The sequence below is a fragment of the Festucalex cinctus genome, chromosome 18 (genome assembly GCF_051991245.1).
Source record: "Festucalex cinctus isolate MCC-2025b chromosome 18, RoL_Fcin_1.0, whole genome shotgun sequence".
NCBI classification, from domain to species: domain Eukaryota; kingdom Metazoa; phylum Chordata; class Actinopteri; order Syngnathiformes; family Syngnathidae; genus Festucalex; species Festucalex cinctus.
Window position 1 is genome coordinate 1,895,245 of NC_135428.1, and position 22,225 is coordinate 1,917,469.

The 22,225-nt window shown below is 40.1% G+C and overlaps 3 protein-coding genes across 4 annotated transcripts; 1 reads left to right on the top strand and 2 right to left on the bottom strand.

Annotated features, from left to right (window-relative positions):
* Positions 1–1,963: 1,963 nt before the first annotated feature.
* umodl1 (uromodulin-like 1) lies at positions 1,964–8,575 on the bottom strand. Of its 2 annotated transcripts, none has more exons than XM_077505551.1 (9): positions 8,426–8,575; positions 8,111–8,353; positions 7,708–7,839; positions 6,202–6,326; positions 5,933–6,119; positions 4,082–4,222; positions 3,538–3,650; positions 3,333–3,417; positions 1,964–2,403 (listed from the first exon to the last, which is right to left on the bottom strand). In XM_077505551.1, exons 1-9 carry the CDS (start codon positions 8,496–8,498, stop codon positions 2,216–2,218), a joined length of 1,287 nt encoding a protein of 428 aa, XP_077361677.1. In that variant the 5' UTR covers positions 8,499–8,575; the 3' UTR covers positions 1,964–2,215. The 2 variants fall into 2 exon arrangements, with proteins under 2 accessions (XP_077361677.1, XP_077361676.1); XM_077505550.1 differs by having other exon boundaries at positions 7,681–7,839.
* A 1,802-nt stretch (positions 8,576–10,377) lies between these two features.
* On the top strand, positions 10,378–17,086 carry zbtb21 (zinc finger and BTB domain containing 21). The gene is made up of 2 exons (XM_077505642.1): positions 10,378–10,523; positions 12,330–17,086. Exon 2 carries the CDS (start codon positions 12,332–12,334, stop codon positions 15,347–15,349), a length of 3,018 nt encoding a protein of 1,005 aa, XP_077361768.1. The 5' UTR covers positions 10,378–10,523; positions 12,330–12,331; the 3' UTR covers positions 15,350–17,086.
* Positions 17,087–20,480: 3,394 nt separating this feature from the next.
* Positions 20,481–22,021, bottom strand: atg101 (autophagy related 101). Its single transcript, XM_077504922.1, has 2 exons — positions 21,478–22,021; positions 20,481–21,399 (listed from the first exon to the last, which is right to left on the bottom strand). The coding sequence occupies exons 1-2, from the start codon at positions 21,727–21,729 to the stop codon at positions 20,995–20,997; spliced, it is 657 nt and encodes a 218-aa protein (XP_077361048.1). The 5' UTR covers positions 21,730–22,021; the 3' UTR covers positions 20,481–20,994.
* Positions 22,022–22,225: the final 204 nt, after the last annotated feature.

Sequence of the window (22,225 nt, forward strand, 5' to 3'; positions counted from 1 at the left end):
TTTATCCTTATGTTTAGAAATTCAATTTAAGAGAGAGCTGGAACATTTGGGGAAGTTAAAATGAATGTAACATAGATAATGTTAGACTTTGGAGATAAAGATGCAAAACTAGTTTTTGGTTTTACATAATGGCTAAAATTTAGCTATTATTATATCTGCCAGTGTGCATGGGACCGTTGGACAAGATAATTATAGAATTTGGTAGTAGAATTTAACATTTTTTTTAATCTCTCTCTTCTCTTTCTTTTTTGTTTTATTTTAAGTTTGTTTATATTTTGTGTTATTTTTGAAATTCCTAAACTTGATCGTTCATCTATATAATGTTTAACTATGTACTATGTTATTCGTTCACTTGAAGTTAAACGAATAAAGACAGGGGGGGGGGAAGAAAAAAAAAAAGCTCTCGCGAGATGAATTCTCGCGGCGTTAACCGCCGTTCCCGAACCAACCAATCACAGAGCGATATTGTGTTTAGGGGCGGGATATGCAACTGTGGCGGAACCAGGAAGCCAAGCGCCGACGCAGGGGCTAACAAACAAACAAATCCCACATGGACGAACCGACGCTGCAATTAATTCTGTTCTCGCAGAGTGACTCACCGTTTCCTTGTTGAATGTTAAACAGCGAGGGGCGCTTCGTGCATTTCTAGCTGGTAAGACGTTCGTGTTTTCCCCCCGTTCGACAAGAACGAAAACGAAATTTTCACCCATGGTCGTGATTGGTTTAAACAAATGTGTAGAATGTCGCATCGTCCAATCAGCTCGAATTATTAGACAGAATGTCCCGCCTTTTCCCGACGAAATTCCAGATGACAGATTAAATCCATCTGGCTAATTTGCCAGGTTACGAAGATCCGGAAATGCTTGAATTTGTTATCCAAACTTCCATTGCCTAACTTCATTTTGTTTCATAGGCTGATGTATGAACTGTTACAGATGACTAAACAAATCTCGAGGAGGACCTATAAAGAGGAGATAGTTGTTAAAGTCATAAATGTCTTCCAAGATTAAAAAAAACATGCAACTCTAGGATGTCGATTGTTTGTTGGCTCATCCGCCAATGAGGAAGTGCGCTATAAAAAAATAAAAATTGAATTGATGATATGCTGTGCTGATTTACGAGATATTCATGTGTCAATCATAAATGCAACTCAAATACCAAATAGCCAACATGTTTAAATTACAGCGAATCACATCCTGTGTTCTTCGGTCGGATGGACATATCAAATGCAGAATACTTTATTGTCATAAAAAAACACATATTTTACAAATGTAAGTGAATCAGACACGCTGTTAGCTTTTGTTAGCTCTGTGTTGTAGCTCTCGTTAGCATAGACGAACCCGTGTCACATTCCATGTTGCTCCTCATTACTATGTGCTGCCTTCATCGCCAGAATCGGCAAAGTTTACAAAGTTTCATTGTAAGTTTTCAGGATTTTTTATTATTATTATTATTATTGTGCAACAAGACGTACTTGACCTGACAGGACGTTGGGGGAAAAAAAAAAAAACATTAATTCAACTAACTCAGCCTTTACAATATCCTTTTTGACTACAATTAACCTAGTATATACAAACAAATTTTAACCTTTCTCTTTGTCATTTCCTTATAACAAAAAAAAAATAAACCATACAGAAATGCAAATCCTCAGTATAAACAAACATAATCTTGAGCCTTAGCGTTGTACGTTAGCACACTCTAGTGGGTGAAAATGGTAGTGTTTCACCACGCAGCAAATCACACAAACAAACAGTGAAATGTAGCGATATTAATTAATTAGCCATAAACATGACGAACAAAAAACTCGTTCCTTTCTCTAAATCTAAGATGCCGTTATCATTACATCCCTACTTGTCACTAAACGAAAAATATTACTGTCAAAGTCACTGTTGTGCAAAAAAAAAAAAAAGTATCTCAACACAAAAAGCTTGTTTTTCTCTTAATATTTTTGTATTTTCGCTTATGTCATTCAATGATTTCAAATGGTGATTACAAAAAAGAATAAGGTCGAAAAATACTTCTTTTTTTTTTTTTTTCTCATGAAAGAATGTAATCCAATCTTTCATATGGTATCCACCATATTTATGCCGTCATACTGCGCAATATTCTGTTTGCTTTGAAAGATGAGTGAAATGCTCCAAATCGGCTGGCACCGTTGGCTTTTTTTTTTTTTTTTTTTTTTTGGGATAACGTTTGTCAGTCAAAGAGTTTTTAACTAAGCAATAAAGTGAATATCGGCGACGTTGAGCGGCTTGGGTTTGCTCGCAAAGTTGTCATGTCCAATGCGATTCCGTTGATAGAAGAAGAGACAAACGGAGCCAATGAGGAAGAAGAGAATCACAGCAATTCCCAGGAACGACAGTCCAATCAGTTGGAGTCTTTCATTTGGACTCTCCGGGGGCACTTGTTCGGAAATTTCAAATGAAACAAAAACAGAAAAAAACGTCATCACGTTTGCCGTCAGTTATTATTTCAAAATGTTGCTAAAAACTGTGAAAGGACGTAGCAATCGATATCGAGGGCAGATGCCCGGAGAGCATTATTATTTTCCTCCATTTTCGCTTCAACGTTTTTTGACAATCCCCTCAATTTTTTATTTTTATTTATGTTTTTTTTACAATAATATGTTATATGTGACCCCCACTAGTCTAAACATGACATGTTGATTAATATTACATTTGTGGAATATGAGTTATGAAGCAAAATCCAGCCGTTTTTAATCCATTTCAGGGTGCGGCCATTTTGCCACTTGCTGTCAACTGAAGATGACATCACAAGGGCTCGGGCAACAACCAATCACAGCGCATCTGTTTTCTGAAGCTGCGCTGTGATTGGTTGTTACTAGGGGTGTTAAAAAAAATTTGAAATTAAATTTATAAATGTAATTTTAATTAATTTATAATTTTAATGTATTAATTTAAAAACTAAATTAAATGTATAAAAAAAAAAAAAAAACAATAATCGATTTATAAATTCGTATCGGGATTAATTCACACCCCTAGTTGTTACCTCAGACCTGAGCAACTGTGATGTCATCTTCAGTCGACAGCAAGTGACAAAATGGCCGCCCCCTGAGATGGATAAAAAAAAACAGCTGGATTTTGGCTGCTTAACTCATATTACACTAATGCAATTTTAACCATATTTAGGGGAGTGGGGCTGCATAGAATATTATTCTAAAAAAAAATAAAAAAAAAGTTTGTGTTGACTTCCGCTTTAAATGTCGAAAGAATGACAGTAACACATAACAGGCGCTCTTCAAATTTGCAAAAAGTTTTCATAAAAAGACTTATTAATTAAGTTATTAATAGCAGTTATGGCACAGTACTCACCTTCCTCCGACTTCAGCAACGGCCCGGGAGAACCGAACGCCCTTCCAATGGTGTTGGAAGGACAACCTGTTCTTTGCACACAGTCCTAAAACAGAACAACAAACTAACGTGGTTGAAAAATAATTAAAAAAAATAAAATAAATGGTTTAACTCTGCATGCGCTGCATATTCGAGAGTCACTTAACTCGACGCACGATGTACCAACCTCGTCTAAAATGTCCGCGGTGAGTTTTTTGTAGGCCTGGCTGCTCGTGTCGAGCGGGTCATCGGTGAACGACACGTTGGTAAGCCGAGTGGTGGCATCGAGCGTTTGAGCATCTACGAAGAAATGACGTTTTTGCCAGCCAATATCACCGCCAACATACAATTTTTGCTTTCGTGCACCGCCACAATGAATTGGAAAACATCAAACAATTAGCACGAGTTGAGGTTGTTGCTCTGTTTTATTTGTGTTTGTTTTTTTAAAAATCCTGTTCTACTGCTTGGGCATTCAAAATGATCAATCTCTCTCTGCTATTTTGACGATGGCTCTTTATTTTTATTGTAAATGCAGTGCATGGTTTAAGAAGGCGAAGTCAGAGAAAATAAATAGAACAGTGCAAAAAAAACAAAAACAAAAACAAAACATGAAGGTCCAATAGCATTATAAAACAGTGACTTCTTGAACGTTACATAGAAATGAGGTTCTCTCTAAGTTTTGTGGACTGGGAAGGTCGTGCTAAATCCACAGTAACCACGGGCACGCTAACCTTCACAACGGGTCCCAGGATCGCTGGGATTGACATCAAGATGTCCTCCGTGACAGGTGCACTGGTATGAGCCCACCGCGTTGCGACATTCCGCCAGTGGGGGGCACTGATGGAGCGCAGGATGCGCACACTCATTTACATCTACCAGGACAAAAAAAATAGACACAGGAAGTGCTTATTTTGGAATTACAATTACACTGAAACACACGGTGTCCGACGATGTACAGTTAAACGAAGAAGCAGAAAAATCCAACCTGTTTTTATCCATCTCCAGGGGCGGCCATTTTGCCATTTGTCGTCGACTGAAGATGACGTCATAGTTGCTCAGGGTGCAGGAAACGTCCAATCATGGCTCGCCTGTTTTCTGAGTTTGGTCATGTGATGTTCGCCAGCCGTGCTGTGATTGGTCGTTACTGGAGCTCTGAGCAACTGTGATGTCATTTTCAGTGGACAGCAAGTGGCAAAATGGCCGCCCCTTGAGATGGATAAAAATTGTAAAGACGATGTAATGTTGACTTCACAGAACTAAAATAACTTTGGTAGAAAAAAAAAATGTTTAAAGGGATACTTGACACATTGACCCATTTTCAGCAGTAAAAAGTTAATATTTTGTTCAGAATAAATTTGATAACTTCATTATTTTTCCATGTACAATTAATACCTTTAAAAACACATTTTTCCACTCGCTGTCAACTGAAGATGACATCACCTGTGCTGAGGAAGTAGGTAAAAACGACCAATCAGGGCTCACCTGTTTTCTTGGTTTGGTCAGCAAACCGAGCCATGATTGGCCCTTACCTACTTCCTCAGCACAGGTGATGTCATCTTCAGGCGACAGCAAGTGTAAAAATTACTTTTTAAAGGTATTTATTGTACATGAAAAATAATGAAGTTATCACATTCATTCTGGACAAAATGTTAACTTTTTACTGCTGAAAATAGCTCAATGAGTCAATCATCCACCATTTTTATTTTGACAATAATATATTCTATGCAGGCCCACTCATCTAAATACGGTGGTTGATATTGTGTTTGTGGAATATGAGTTCAGCAGGAAAATTCAGCCGTTTTTATCCATCTCAGGGGGCAGCCATTTTGCCACTTGCTGTCGACTGAAGATGACATCACAGTTGCTCATGTCTCAGGTAACAACCAATCAATGTTAAATCGATTCGAGAGTTGCGTACTGTAATATCGCGATATATTGCCAACCATTTTTTTTAACAACCAATCACAGCGCAGCTTCAGAAAACAGGTGAGCTGTGATTGGTTGTTGCCTGAGCCCTGTGATGTCATCTTCCGTCGACAGCATAGAGCAAAATGGCCGCCGCCTGAGATGGATACAAATTTGGCTTCAGAACTCGTATTCCACACATGCGATATTAAACCGAATGTCATGTTTCGACTCGACAGGTCACATATAACATATTATTGTCACTTTAAATACAATACTCACGAGCAATTTCTTGTAAGTACTTTTAACGCAAATCAAAGGCCTCTAAAATAACGATTCATATTCTGGTAAGTATGATAGGCCGACGTGTTAAGATGGTTACTACTGCGCATTCATAATACGTAAGACCGTCTGACTTGTGAGCAATCTGTGTACGTGGGGGAGTTGTTGGGGGGGGGGGGTTTGTATGACTAACTCGGGTGTTATTTTCTACCATGGTTAGGAAACAGCTCAAATAGAAGCGGTGGGAGAAGGAAGCGGTGGCGCGACTGAGTCATCCTTTCCTGACTGCTAACGTTCCGTCCAAAACAACACACGCTACAAGGACGTCAACTTCTGTCACGAAGCACAAGTCAAGACACGAGCGACCTTGCGCCCCCCCCGCTTGCCCTCCTCACCTTCCACCGTCACAGCTAACACCTCCCGTATGCGTTGGAGGAGCAAACGCAGCTTGGACGCGACGTCGCGCGGCGAAAGAGCAAAGCTGGAGTCGATCAGCAGCGAGGTGGCCGTTCGATGCGGATGCACGGGCCACGAGGACAGATAATAGGCTGCAAAATCGACAGACTCCAGCGCTCCGCTTACCTGTACAAAAATAAATAAATAAAGGAGTGAATGCACCCGCTCATCATCACTGAATATGGTTTTGGGATCAGGTTTGTGCTACCATTGCGTGAAGTAATCGTGTGTGGTTGATGAGAGCGCCATTGTTGGTCAATTGTTGATAATCTGTCTTCACTGTCACTGTCGCATTGAATCGGTACCTCCCATTTTCAGTGTAATTAGCTGATCCTGATGATTAAAGAACATTGTTGAGAGCTTCAATGGTTTCAAGTTGTAGAAATCACAAAAACACAAAACAGGCTCATCATTAATTGTGGGAATAATGAAAGCGGATGTCGGAGCTAGTAACAAACATGGACGAATGGACGCTGCAATTAATTCTGTTCTCGCAGAATTACTCACCGCTTATGGAGGACCAAAACTGCCAAAATTCGATTAAATTTTTATCAAATAAATAAATAAATGACTAAAAGTGAGAATAAAAATGAATATAAAAAATATATAATTCCAAAATTATATCTACAAAAATAAATATAAATGGAAATAAATACGTTTTTATTTTAACTTTTTGTCATTTTTTTAAATTTATTTAGTCATTTATTTATCTATTTATTTAGTCATTTATTTATCTATTTATTAAGCCATTTATTTATTTATTTATTTTGTCATTTATTTATTTCGAATTTTGGCAGTTTTGGTCCTCCATAACCGTTTCCTTGTTGAATAATGAACAGCGAGGGGCGTGCTCGTGCTCCGCCCCCCCTTCAGCAAGAGCGAAGACGACATTTTCACCCATGACCGTGATTGGTTAAAACAAACGTGCAGAATGACGCATCGTCCAATCAGCTCGAATTATTGTACGGAGTGTTCCGCCTTTTCCTGACGAAATTACTAGTGAAGCGCATAACCATCTGGCTATTGTCGGGTTAGAAATCTACACCCGCCAGACTAAAAGATCACGTGAGGTTCACGTTGGAGAGTTGACTTCACGCGACAGCAACCGTGTATATAGAGAGTCGTATTTGTAAACAATAGCTAAAAATGTTGTCACATCGATATGCTTTTTGGACATTATTTTTGGGACTTCTACCATGGCTCTTCTACCATGGGTAAGTACGTTTTGTGTTTAAATAGTGTTATTTTGTCATGTTTAATTTTTTTTTAACTCGTTTTTTTGTCTTAAATGTCTGACTCGTGTCATGCTATGTAGTTAGCTAGCTTCCCTCCCCCCAAAAAATGAGTTCGCAAACTGTTTTATTTTGAAATATACCGGATTTACCTTGATGCGAGACGCCTGACTTCCTGTCTGGCTCGTGTTGTTTTGTTTTTGTTTGTTTTTTGATAACGTGTGGCAGTAAAAAGAGTTACCGGTAAGTAAAAAAAACAAAACAAGTAAAATACATAAATATTTTTACTCTCAGTTAAACAAACACACTGTACTTGTTTTGATAATTGGCACAACAACAGAACACTGTCGTTATAAATTTGCACCTTGTCATTTCTCTACATTGACTACTGAGGGGGAGAGAGAAAAAAAAAAAAATCAAAAAAAAAATCAAAAAAAAAAATCAAATATACTAACTTGTAAGATTACGGCAGAGAAAGTGACCTGATCTCTCACAGCACTTTTGCCAGTCTGGACAATCGATGTCCCAGTCGCAGTCATCAACACTGGAATAAGACTCATTTGTGGTTGGGCAGGATCCAGGCTTGGGCAAAAACTCCTTGCTCCGGTTTAAAGCTCAATTAAAAAGAAAGGAACATGAGATATATATATATATATATATATATATATATATATATATATATATATATATATATATATATATATATATATATATATATATATATATATATATATATATATATATAAGCCATATAATTATTAGTATCAGGACATTTTTAGCAGTGCAGTGCTGTTGTTGTATACGAGCAGTTAAAAACACCAAAAGGCCGATTTGACCAACAGAAAGCAAGCAAGCAAGCGAAAAGCTGATGTGCTGCACACTTACACGGGGCACAGTAGCTTCCCACTTGCGCGTAACCATGGCAACATCTGGTCACCTGCTCCATCATCATCCTGTACTCGGTCTGATGAACTAGTCTGAAAAGTGTCACTGGACATGCCGTCCAAAAGAGCCAGCCCCCGCAACTCTTGCGCTCGGTATACGGAACCCTTCGTAACACCGAGGAAGTCACAGCGCGGGTCTCGTTGTAAATACAGAGGTGGTAGCCAGATGCAGACAGACTTTTTGCTGTAAAGTACATGTTAAAAAAAAGCTGTCATAATATAGTCTTCTGTCTCAGTAATATATTGCCAGTCATACCTTCATATGCAGCTGTTTTCCATGTATAGAGAGCAGGAAGGGCAAATATCCAAATTGAAAGCATCCAACCCATTTTTTAATTTTTATTTTTTTTTATCAGCATTACAACCATATATTTAACGGCAGCATTATAAGTGCACGGTCCTCCATGGGATTATACCAATATACTGTTAGGTGTACTGTACCCAAAGCCTAAATCCTTGGTGGGTCTAGCTCCCCCCCCCCCCCCCCCCCGCCACCCTTGGTTGCACCACCTCTCCCTAAAGCATCACAGTAAAATAGCAGCTAGCACGTTTTGGATGTATTTTTGTGTTGTATAATTCACGATATTGAATTAATAAATATGTGTCTTATATGGAATGCCATATTACACTCATGCAGAGCAAATTTTCTTTTATAAATGATTATACTAATGATGCCCAGGCCTAAAAAAAAAAAGAATTGTGAAGTACATTTTGTTTTTTTTTGTTTTTTTTAAATACATTGTAGGAAAATGATCATTTTGGTAACGTTCGAATTGTAAACATGTTTCTAACAGCCAGTGTGATATGTGGATGAGAAGTGAGCTGCCTTAAGTCCCCAAAGATTGTGGTTTCCACGCAGGTAACCATGGCAGTACTGTGCTGTTGCTGCTGATACCACAACACACCATTTCAGCAATTCATGTCTCGTAAGAAAGGAATCAACTCTCACTTGCTTATAAACATGTCATCGATTGTCATTTTAGGAAGGATTCAGTCATTACAATAAACATTTACATGTTATTGCACACATCATTTTTTTTTTATGTTTCAGTGTACAGTATAGATTCCATTCCGAATGTAACGATGAACATAATTATGAAATATGTGCCTGATTAGGCATGCTACTATCATCAGGGTGATTATGACACGCAACATTTGGAAGCAGGGACGTGTGTGGGAGGCGAAGGGATTCAAGAAGGGGTAAAATTAGGTTTACTGCACATTTACGACACGTCTTGTGAATCACAAGCGCACTCAAGTCATCATATGTGATGAACATAAAATAAGTATTCGCAGTGGTGCAATCGGCGCCACGCCTTAATTGCGTCACATGACGGTTGCCAGGTAATGTTGCTGACAGCTTATTACGGGGAAAAAAAAAAAAAGGCCTGTAAGGCAAGATAAAAACACAAACAGGGCATCATGTCCCCGTTGAATGCTACGACACAATTAGCTTCACAGAAGTTACTGAATGACTTGAAATGGGTTGAGGATGAGTTCAGGCAAATACAGTTTCGAAATGACACAGAGAAAACAAATCCTGATGATTTTCTATTTTAAAAATACAATCTATTTTTATACAGTACATTTCATATTGCATGGGACATATTGCGACTAGACTTGACATTACACACAAGCTTTTATTAGTTAGCTATTAGAATAGTCCATTTGTAGCAGTTGTAGCCCACATGCTGTTTTTTGTGGTTAAGTTTTGTTTGGTTTTAGGTGTTTTGTCCTGAGTTCTCCCCATATCTCGTTATTGTTAACCTTGTCCACCTGCGTGTGTGAAATTAGAAATGACATGAATACAAAATTGCCATTAATTTTTTTTTGCCATTTTTTTCAACTACAGTTATTACAAATTCATCCAGTAGTCCATCTAAAATTGTGAATATAGTTCAGTGTTGTTGTGAAACACTATTATGCTTCTTGTTGTTTATGTACAGCACTTTGTATACAGCAATGCCTGTTCTTAAAGCGCTTTATAAATAAAGTTGAGTTGAGTAATTAAAATTTCTGCAAACAATTATGCTACTACACAAACAAAATAAATCCCACAACGCTGCAGTGTTTTCAATAAATAGCGTCTTACAGTACAGGACTTAAAATAAAAAATATGGTGCTACCCCTTTAAATGTGCGCTAACGTCAGTCCTATCTTGGTCCCGCCTCAGAAACCTTCTAGCCAATCCGAGCGCAGTGCACGTGACGAGCTTTCATTTCAATGACCTCATCCCTGGTGTGGGATGACGTCAAATTCAAGATGGATGGAATCACGACCAGTACGCAGAAATCGACACAACACTGAATAAAGTCCAGGTTGTTTGGATGAAAGAACTTAATCGCGAGGGCCGGGTAAGCGCAGAATTCTATTTTAAGTTCGCTAAATACGGAATGCAACATGGTCGGTAGAGTAGCATTTAGTGGGAGCTTTTTTTTTCTCTCTCTCTTCTCCTTCCCCCCTGACGTAACTAAAAGGGGCAGTTATGCTGTTGTTCAACCTGAGCAGCTACAACCTGTTTAGCTTGAGCGGCGTCTCGTCTTACCGGGTTACCCCCCACACACCCTTTTTCTTCTCCAATAGTCAATATAAAACACGGCGGCTCACATAAGCAGACGTAGCGGATTTATTGATGTTGCGCTCCTACCGAGAGTGTCTGAAACTGAGTCCATAACGCGCCCAACTTTTCCCCTCCTGACCGCATTTTCGCAAAACGGCCAAGCAGGAATGGCTGAGCGTGGCGCCATTCACATTTAGCCTCATAAATCACAAACATGCCGTCACTCTATTTTTATTTTATTTTTTATAAGTGCTATTTTTTATTTTTTTTTGTGGAAGTAAAGTGTCATGCGGGAGTGCGCCACGTCTCACGGATGATCTAATATCCGAAGCGTTACTGGACTTCCTCGTAGAAAAAAAAAAAACAACGATATTTGGGGTGAGGTTCGCTGTTTAGTTAGTAGTTTTTACGCACGGATGAATGAAGATAAACTGGATCCTAAAATGACGTGTCGAAGTTGGCAACACCGATAATTAACATAACTGTGTCACGCTGACAGCATTTGCGTTCCTCTGGTGAGATAAGGAGCACATTTTAGGCAGATAGGAGTGCACGAAACGGTTCTTTTCCTTATTTGATCAGATGTGTCGAACATTTTGATTGGTTCGTCACCTGATGAATGAAAGTAATCGTGTAAACTTAATGTGAAAAAAAAACATTGTGCAAAGAAGTGTGACATAACTAAAAATGAGAGTCTGTCAGAAAGTCAAGTATAATATATGATTGAATAGAATATTAAATATATTGTGTGATTCTAGGCTCAAATTTTTGGTACTGGCATTGCATGTTCTCCGATACCTGTGTGGGGTTTCATAGGAGATTTCTCTTCCCACATTCCAAAAACATGCACGTTAGGTTAATTTGAGAGTAAATTGTCCATAGGTGACGCTACGATATAAACATGAGCAAAAAATATTGTGGTATTAAAATTCCAACTCTTTCATTGAAATATTTGGCTAAGTCAAAACATTGTTTTTGTTCCATTTAATGCAATTAATGTGAATATTAAATAACACATAGAATTAGGCCTGTCAAAAAAAAAGCCATCTTTGCACCGCGCAAATTTTGATGGGGTGTTACAATCGACCCTCAGTGACACCCTGATTATCGAAACATTGAAAATGTGATTTTTTTAGATTAAGAATTTATTTGCTAATATTTGCGTACTGTCGTGACCTCATTTGAGATGTCTTAATAAATACTGTCTGTTATTTAATTGGTTTCATAACCGATCTCTCATGCACTTCGTCATCCGGTATTTTTAGACCTGAGCAGAATCGACTTGGGTAATGAAAAGTAATTAATGCTGAAATTTAGTGTTTATAGAGTGTCAATAGCTCCTTTCATTGGTGCTTGGTTTTATGTGTTTTCCCCAGTCGGTGTTAATCGTCACAGACACGGAATGTACGTTGCGGCTCTGATGTGGCGATTTTGCAGCATCGCTGTTTAGTCGCCCGACGCAATCAGTCACACGAATAGAACAAGAAGGCCCGCTTGAATGGAAACATATTTATCATCAAGAATAGTCATCGATAATCACATTTGCACGTTTATTTTGACACCTAACGTCTTCTTGTCCTCTCCTTGTGTCACCTTTTAGCAATGGAGAGCCTAGTGCACTACAGTTATCCGGCCCATGCCCTCTCCGTGCTGGGGCTGCTCAATGAACAGCGTCTCCAAGGACACATGTGTGACGTGGTGCTCGTTGTGGCGGATCAGCGCTACCAAGCTCATAAAAGTGTTCTGGCTGCCAGTAGTGAATATTTCCAGTCTCTCTTTACCAGGATGGATGACGTGTCATTGAAGGTTGTCAACCTGGACTTCTGTGAGCCCGATGCGTTCGAGATCGTGCTGAATTACATTTACTCCTCTTCACTCTTTGTGGACAAAGAAAGTCTTTCCGCAATCCAAGAGCTGGGCTACACCTTGGGAATCCCCTTCCTCACCAACATAGTTTCCACGAGACCCCACGCATCATATTGCGTCTCGAGAAAAAGGCTGTCCTATACAGAAGGCGATGACAAAGATGTCCAGACTCGGAGCGTCATTGTGTGCCGTGTCCGAAATGACGTATCCGAACCCTCTTGTCCAAACTATCAGACAAAAACACCAGAAAGGTCATCATGTCTTGGCACAACTGACTTGGCTCGGACTCCATCGGAGCCTCGTTCCAGAAACTCAGAATCAATCACCCGTAAATCACCTGAACAGAGTGAAGCTTCTGGAAGGAGCTCCACCCACGCATACGCGTCCATTTTAAAAGGGAATCCATCTTACATCTCTTCTATCAGGCCCCAGCTGAAAACGTCTGCGTCGTTCAGCGAGGCTGAAGTGCATCACATTCGGATGCCGTCTTGCTCGGACCAGGACATGAAAGAGGAGTCCGAAGAGCAGGAGTCTCATTACAGAACCAAAGTGTCCTTTCAGGCTCAGGCCTCTGAGCTGAGCCAGACTATCGACCGGAGCGGGCCACTCATAAAAAGCTTACTTCGGAGATCCTTATCCATGGACAGCCCCGTTCCGGTCTTCTCACCCACACTGGAGCTCAAGGAGCTGCAAAATCACGAACAGTCGGTCGTTAAATTGGCATCCAAGGCATCAGATCCCGAAATATCGGCTCACAATGGTAACTCAAGAACGTCCCCCATTATTCTGAAGTCAAAGTACCACAGCAGAAGCAATGAAAGAGAGCACAGTTTGAAAGTGGAGCCCAGCAGTCCACTCGCAGACCCGATGGATATTATTCGAATAACGGTGGAGGAAGCTTTGCCGGTCAATCTTAAAGACTTGCAAACAAATTACGAACAGTGTTCCAAGGCTAGCTTCATTCCTTTCGGGAAACGGAAGGAAAGGCCGGACAACAGACGGTACCCGTTCAAGAAGAACAAAATATTTAAGGAGCACGTCGTCTCCCCTGAAGAGAACACGTCGGAAGTTGTGTCTCGCAGCACCGCCGATGATAACGAGGTCAACGACGAGTCGCCCCCGAACAAGATTTTTACATGCTGGAACTGTTTCAAGGTCTTCAGGTCCAATGCCGGACTACACAGACACGTCAACATGTACCACAACCCCGAGAAGCCGTACGCTTGCGACATCTGCCACAAGCGCTTCCATACCAACTTTAAAGTGTGGACACACTGCCAAACTCAGCACGGTGTCGTACAGAACCCGGCGTCATCCTCCAGCTCCTCGGCGATGGACGATAGATTCCAAAAGAAACTGATAGACATGGTGCGAGAGCGAGAAATCAAGAAAGCGTTGCTCTGGAAGCTGAAAAGGAACAAGCAAGCTTTGCAGTCTTCCGCCCTCAGTAAAAAGCGATCAAGGTCCAACTTTGTCTGTCCCTATTGTGGGAAAGCGTTTGTGTTTCAGTCTCAGTACCGGCAGCATTTAAGGACGCATCCTGCAGAAAAAGCTGACAAGGACGCTGCGGGGGAGAACATCCTCTACCAGGAACAGGATGGCGTGATTCACCAGAAGGATTCCGATGCTGCTGTTTACGCCTGTCGACTCTGTAATATGAAATTGCCGTCACTCTTCGAGCAGGGCGATCATGAGCGGGGCTGTCGGCATTCCACCGTTTGTCCGTACTGTGGCCTCCGATTCTCAAGCCCAACAGTCAAGAAAGACCACGAGGTGCACTGCAAGTACAAGAAACTGACGTGCCTGCAGTGCATGCGAACCTTCAAGACCTCCTTCAGCATCTGGCGCCACCAGGTGGAGGTGCACAACAACAACGTGATTCATATTAAGGAACATATGAATCTGAGGCCGGAAGAGCACAATGAAAGAATGGCAGAGATGTTCGTCGAGGAGCATTACGCCAGTGAACCCCTGGCAAGAGAGAGAAATATTTACAACTCCTCAGGCACACCAATGTATGATTCAGAAGACTCTTCGTCCTATGTGCCCGAGGACCTAAGCATGGGCCATCACGGGAACCTCGTGGTAAAAGAAGAGCCACTGGAGGAGTCTGTGAGCGAGCGGGAAGAAACGGAGCCCAGCCAAACTGGACTGGAAGAAGCTGGCGTGTGGCCTTGCGAGAAATGCGGAAGTCTCTTCTGCTCTCGCAAAGACCTGGAGCGTCACCAGGAGCTCCTGTGCCACATCAAGCCCTTCATCTGTCACATCTGCAACAAAGCCTTCAGGACCAACTTCCGCCTTTGGAGCCACTACCAGACGCACATGTCGAGCGCGAGCGAACACGGAGCCAAAGAGTCGGACGGCCAACCCCCGCCTCCGTCCCCCTCGCCGCCGATGAGCGCTCACAACTCTCAAGGGCCCTCGTCACAGAACTCCGTGCTCAACCAATCGGCGCCAGTCGCCGTCGCGCTGGCCGAGGAGTCCAGCAGCGCCGACGCTCCCTTGTCATTGGTCAACAACACTAAGATCCAAGCTCAGCTTGAGCAACAACCGAGCAACCGTAGTCCCGCGTCAAGGTCAAACAGCGTGGAGAATTCCAGCTCAGGGGCTCAGGAGTCAGAGACCCTCTTTTACCACGCACCGTCTCTGTCTGCCTTAACCTTCAAGAGGCAGTACATGTGCAAACTCTGTCACAGGACCTTCAAGACGGCTTTCAGCCTCTGGAGCCATGAGCAAAGTCACGGCCACGTGTAAGCACCTGGCAGGTTCTCGCCGCGGGTTCGTACTCAATCAAAATGGCACCCGTGACTGCAAAAGGCAAACTTTGAATGTATAGTTTCCTCGCTTTGCCTCCGGCGTACAATATTAAAAGCCCTCCAACCCACCGAGGCGTGAACGTTTGCAACGCTAGCGAATGTTTGATTTGGCGTCAGGTTTCGTACTTGTACAAGGTCGCAATGTTTCCCAAACAGTCTTGAATGATTCCTCGGAACAGTCTTAAAATGTCACATGTTGAAAATTTCCTTGCGACAAGAAAGATCATGAAGACTGTTTAGAGAACCACAAAAACTACTTTAGAGGATTGCTTCGGAAATGTTGTGGTGACCCGACGTTAAGTCAACATTCGTTAGCGTTGCTAATGTTCGCCCCTCAGTGGGATACGGACTTCCTCTTGTATAAACATGAATGTGCTAGATATGTTTTGGAAATGGGTTATTTTCATTCCAAAATGATCAACTTCAATTTATCCTAGTTGCCTAATTGTTATTTCCATGTACGTGTAGATGTTTTCAAGATATGGAGGCGTAACTAGGGATGCACAACATTTTATTTTCAACCGATAAACCAATAATTGTCAATAACTGATAATTCCTTTTATCTGGTTTATCCGGAAGACGCCAAATTGGTCGCTTATTGCCGATAATTGTCGGCCACCGATATTATCGTGTAACCCCATGTGACTTGAGCTGTACCACATGTGACTTCAACGAGCAAGGAGGGCGGATGATTATGTGCATTGTTTTCCAAGTAAATGCTTTCTTTAGTTTATATGCTGCAGTTCAATTATGAGGTGTTTGCTTTTGCTGTTGCTTCAGAATCGTTTCTTAGTGTGGTGAACTTCAAAGACTTCACGCCTCACTTTTTTTTTGTTTTTTTTTTGTTTTTGCCTTCATATAAATAGGGAGATGTCAAAATGTTCAGAAGCGTTTGAATTGTACAGTTGTGACTTTTAGGACTGACGTATGTACCTAATTGCTCTTTTCACATTCTTCACACGTGAATTTGTGGAATTAATATTCTCGCTTTTCAAACTGCAGTACCTTCATGCATATCACGACATGGCATATACACCAAAACGTCTCAGGTTGTTCAGGCATTTCAGAACACTGATAGAGGGAGAAGCCAGGTTACAGTCACTCCTAATTTATTATCTTCCTAAGTATTAATTAATTGGGTGATCAAGATGCATTTAGTACAATTGAAGTGGTCGTGATTTTGTATGTTGTACAAATAAGAATTTTTATTTTTATTTTTTTCCACTCTCATGGCAAGTGGCGTAGACTGAACAAGTGATGTGATGTGTTTGTAGTCCTCAACTTTGCAGACTATTTGAATCTGATCTGTAATGTATGTTACAATGAATCTCGTTTTGGTTACTTTTAATTAATAGGTCATCATGGTAACTCATTTGCAAGGCAGAAGTCCACTCGGTCCAAGTTGTATTGTGTAAATGAGGCAAAACTGTAAAAGTGGTTTCAAGACAGGTGCTATATAATACACGCAGCACGTTAACCGTTTAAAGCATTCATTCACAAATTAATGTGCTAAAAATGTGTTCTAATGATTCAACTTATGATGTGGAGGCTCGGTTCTTAATAGCCTACAATCTTAAGGGCCCGGTCTTCCGTTTTCACTCAAGAAAAAGGCACTTTTTAAATACAGGATTTAAACAGACAAACTTCTCAATTTACAGATCTGGGCTTCTCTTAATGTGTGGTGGTGATTTTTTTGTTTACGAAACAAAACCTGTATTTTGCCATTTTGTGTTGGTTTTGTAAACAGCGGAACGTTTCTGTGGAAAGACGGTCTTTAGGCTCTTCCAGCCAATCGCAGAGCGGGGGGGGCGTAAACGCGACGAATTTGGGCGAATTTGTCGGCTGCATGACGTCACTCCCGCGGCAACTTGACAGCACGCGCGGATTTTTTCTTTTCCCTCACTCATTCACAAATGTAAGCTTCTGTGAGTGAGTGAGTGAGTGAGTGGGGAAAAAAAATAATAAAAATAATCCGTGCGTGCTGTCAAGTCGCCGCGGGAGTGAGGTCACACAGCCAATAAATTCGGCCGACACCGTTTGCGACGACCCCCCCCCCCCCCCCCCCCCCCCCCCCCCCCGCTCTGCGATTGGCTGCAGGGTTGTAAACGCTGTCTTTCCACAGAAACGTCCCGCTGTTTACAAAACAAACACAAAATGGCAAAATACAGGCTTTAGGAAAAAATCACCACCACACATTAACGGAAGCCCAGAGCTGTAAATTAAGAAGTAGTTTGTCAGTTTAAATCCTGTATTTAAAAAGTGCCTTTTCCTGAGTGAAAACGGAAGACCGGGCATTTAAAAAAATAATTGAATTTCATGTTGAATTTCTTGCTGTTGCAAGGCTTCATAAATCATCAGTGAATGTGTCATTAAAGTTAGATATTTGACCGATATTGGATAATATAAGACAGGCTTTTCTCATTATGTACTGTACTTGAAATTTATAGTAAGAAATGTTATTTAAGAATAATTATAATAATTCTATATCCACAGGACACCTCTGAGTGAGTTAGCCTTCCCCGCGTGACACCAGTATTAGAGAATTGTATAATATACAATCAAACATGTCAACAAAGTGGGCTTCATATGACAATAAGATTGATAGGTTTCTGGTTAACCTACACATTTTTTCAGTAATGATGATTCCGTTCATGTAGTAACATCAGGAACGCTTGATTGCACAATTGTTTATTATCATGGCTTATGCGTTCTTGCTTCCTAAGGTGACGGTCACTTTAAATTGTGTTTTGATTGTAGCCTAGGCGTGTCACAGTTTGTATTCTTGTACTAGTACGTACATGTACTTTTGCTTTGGTTTTATTGTAAAAATTGAGAAATATGTATAAATTAATGGCGATAACGTTTGGGAGCTGCAAAATTCAAATAGCGCCTCTCAGTGGCAACACAGGCTTTGGTGTGGCAGATTTTTTCTTTTTTCTTTGATAATAGGTCAATATCACTATTAAGTGCTTTTGGTGTCCTGATCAGAATCACTCATGAAAGTATTGATGAAACTTAGTTCTTAAACATACCAGTACGATGATGTCATTGAAAATGCCCTTACTTCATTTTATGGGATTTTTTATTTTTATTTTTATTTTTATTTTTTAACACGTTTCATACACTAGTCTGTGGTTAACTGATGGAAAAATAAAAAAAAACGTTTTATATGGTTTTATTGAGCACAAGTTACTTTATGAAGTAATTTTGATCATGTATATTCAATTTGATGATCATATTGAATAAGAAATTGTCATCAAAATGGGGCAACTTCCCCTTTCAAAACCCACTGAACTGACTTTTTTTTTTTCTCTCTCTCTCTCTCTTAGGCCTTCTTGTAGAGTATGTGTTGGGCAATTTGTCATATTATGTGTTGTTGGATGTCAATGGTAAAATGTCCATTCTGTCATAGTGAAATGTCAACTGATAAGACTGTAAATCCTTGAAATTTTTTTCAACTCTATTTGTTAAATGGTACACAGTGAGCTTGTTAACCAAATTGTGTTACTAAGTGAGGGTCAACCATTGCACTCATAAAATGCTACCATTAGCCAAAAATGTCCATTCTGTCATAGTGAAATGTCAACTGATAGACTGTAAATCCTTGAAAAAAATTTCAACTCTATTTGTTAAATGGTACACAGTGAGCTTGCTAACCAAATCGTGTTGCTAAAGTGAAGGTCAAACATTGTGCTAAAAAAATGCTAACATTAGCCAAAAATGTCCACTCTGTCATAGTGAAATGTAAACTGATATACTGTAAATCCTTGATAAATTTTAACTCTATTTGTTAAACGGTACACAGTGAGCTTGTTAACCAAATTGTGTTACTAAGTGAGGGTCAACCATTGCGCTCATAAAATTGCTAACATTAGCCAAAAATGTCCACCCTGTCAGCAGGTTCACATCATGGGATTTGCATGTGCACAGATTTGGGGGAGTGAAATGGACGTCTCAAAAGCACCTTATGGTGATATTGACACAATAGTGCTCTTAAATTCTTTGTGAGAAACTTTCTGTACTGTTCTTGAGATTTATTAGGATTGTGTACATGGATGTGTTCCTGAGGTTTTGTACCAGTTTTGTTAGTTAAGAGAAAACTTTTTAGTACACTTGTGCTCTACTTGCAATAATATTTGTATCAACATCGGTTGTGTCATTGTTGCTTTTTTGCAGCCGTTTGAGTTTTTTCTACAGTTTTTGTGCTTTAGCTCTGTAATAAAGAGTCACATTGATTGTGTATGACACAATGTGAATGCTTTTTTTTTTTTTTCAAAATGGGTATTAAAAATGTGCTATATATTTATTTGAAATGTTTAAACAAATATATTTAAGTTCTTTCAACAGACCAAAAACAGTAGCTATGACAATTCATGAATGACCTTTTCTAAATTTGACTTAAAAATGTGTAGTTAAAGGGATACTTTACTTATTTAGCCATTTTTGGCAGTCAAACATGAATATTTTGCCGATAATAAATTTGATATTTTCATTATTTTTCATGTACAATTAGTACCTTTTTAAAAACACATTTTGCAACTTGCTGTCGACTGAAAATGACATCACAAAGGGCTCAAGTAACCAATCACAGCTCAGCTTGTGAATGTCACATGACCAAACCAAGAAAACAGGTGAGCTGTGATTGGTTACCTGAGCCCTTTGTGATGTCATTTTCAGTCGACAGCAAGTTGCAAAATGTATTTTTAAATGTACAAATTGTACGTGAAAAAAGAATTAAAGTATCAAATTAATTTAGAGACAAAATATCTTTTTATTGTTAGAATGGGCTAAATAAGTGAACTATCACTTTAAATTTCATACAGACACCACATTGTGTAGCTTCAATTATCAACTGTCAGGAAGTGCAGCTAAGGAACTGATGCTATTTTATTGCCGTTTGAATTATGTATATAATGTATTATGAATTTCCAAGTAGTTTTTTTTTTTTTTTTTTTAAAACAGGAACAAGTGTACCTTTTTGCTCATCATCCATGCCTAAAACACAAACAAAAGCTGTAAATGTGTCATCAGGCAAACACACATGAATGGACAAAGTCTTTCATTTAAAGAGATTTTTTTTTTTTTTTTTACAATAAATTACATATAAATCATTTGAACAATTTAGAGGCGACAATGTCAGCAACAGAATGTTGATGTATGAACTACAGTTAATGTTGCATTTGTGAACGTTTTCAGGCGAGGATAAGGAATTAAATAATTGTACAAATACTTCACAAACAAAAACAAAACGGATCAAGAGTAGTGAATAATAGCGTAGGTTGTTTACAAACCAGCACTGTCGCACATAGAAGAGAAACAAGGAAGCGGAACGCGTCAGGTTTGCCGTAAGAGAAAAGAGAGATTATACATAGCATCAGTTTCGAATGGGACACAATTTTGTAAGGTTTTATAGCTGAAAAAAAATGAGTTTCACTCCTGACTGGATGACTACTGGTTATATGATGGAGCCCTAATTAATGTTGTCCACTCAATCTCCTCTTGGTAAGTGCCTGTCCTTTTCCTAAAGAGTTCCTATCAGAACTAATCCTGATGGATTCGTGTGTAGTGCGAGCCGGGTTAACTTCACAGTGCCAGGGTGTCTTTTATCAGCCTTCTCATGGTGGTGCTCACAGACGTGCCCAGAGAGTCAGTAATCTGGTACGTGATCTTGTGGAGATAAGGCTGGACTTCCCTCAAACTGGTGTCAAACACATTGTCCACTTCGGACTGGGTGGGCATCTTGGGCACGTAATCGTGGCGGTTGATGACCTCGACGACGTTGATCACCTTCTCGGCGAGTTTTTCCCCCACCTTCTCTCTGCAGATCTGCCTCTCCTGCTCGTTGGCGAGGTTGACGACATTGACTTTGATGCTCCACACCTCCCAGGGAATACACTCGTCAGAGAAAGGCCAGCGGGACTTTTTCTTCTGGTAGAATTCCAGGGAAATTTGACCGATGCCATCGCTGCCAGAGATGCTCAATGCGTCCTGTAAGCAAACATGTTCAGGTGGGTCAGGTGACAGGTTCTCAGCTGCATCATTAAAACGCCCTGAAAGGAAGAGTACCTTGAATTCCGACACAGCTTTTTTGAGCATCCTGTCAAGCTCATCCGAGCCAACTCTGATAAAAGTAAAGTCGATGAAATCGCAGTCGATGTCCACAGTCCCAACTGTACCAATAGAGTAGGTGCCTTCCTTTTTGTAGTGAAATTTTCCAGTGCTGCGGTGCATTAAAATTGTGTGCAGCAAAGACAGTATTGCCTCTTCAACTTGCCTCGCCTCCACGGTGACTTCAAGCAGCTCAGATCGACAGTTCATTGCCAAAACTGTTTTTTAGAACCTACTCACATGCGATAACTGATGGCAGTGATGGCGTCTGTTTACAAACTACATTTAGTGTTAGCTCACTGCTAGACCTGTATTTGATTACCGTGACGGACGAGCGGAACAACAAATTAACTATTATGATAATATGTCGTGTGATTATCTACAGATAATCCAAATTGTTATATTTCTGTCCACGATTATTATTGCAACGTCAAGCTACCGAGCTAAATGTTAGCTACAAATGAGACCGGAAGCTACGGTGGTGACGTCAGTAGTACAGTACGGCAAGTTAGCTAGGCCAAAATAACCTATATTATAAATTAACAAATAGTGTATATTTTAAAACCACATCTCACTGATAATAATAACAATGACATATACTTCATGACAATGGTATATAGGCTATATAAACAAGTATGGCACACACGTACGATATACAAAGTTTTTTGAAACGAAAGCAAACCATCGAATACACCTCGCGGTGCAT

What these genes read in the sequence shown, in the direction of transcription:
- umodl1 (XM_077505550.1), bottom strand. Translation starts at nt 8,498, where the DNA reads ATGGGTTGGATGCTTTCAATTTGGATATTTGCCCTTCCTGCTCTCTAT. An exon ending in GGGAAGCTACTGTGCCCCGT is followed by an intron (nt 7,840 to 8,110) that starts GTAAGTGTGCAG and finishes TTTTTAATTGAG; the next exon opens with CTTTAAACCGGAGCAAGGAG. An exon ending in TCCTGGGACCCGTTGTGAAG is followed by an intron (nt 3,651 to 4,081) that starts GTTAGCGTGCCC and finishes ATTTCTTCGTAG; the next exon opens with ATGCTCAAACGCTCGATGCC.
- zbtb21 (XM_077505642.1), top strand. Translation starts at nt 12,332, where the DNA reads ATGGAGAGCCTAGTGCACTACAGTTATCCGGCCCATGCCCTCTCCGTG.
- atg101 (XM_077504922.1), bottom strand. Translation starts at nt 21,729, where the DNA reads ATGAACTGTCGATCTGAGCTGCTTGAAGTCACCGTGGAGGCGAGGCAA. An exon ending in AAGCTGTGTCGGAATTCAAG is followed by an intron (nt 21,400 to 21,477) that starts GTACTCTTCCTT and finishes GTTTGCTTACAG; the next exon opens with GACGCATTGAGCATCTCTGG.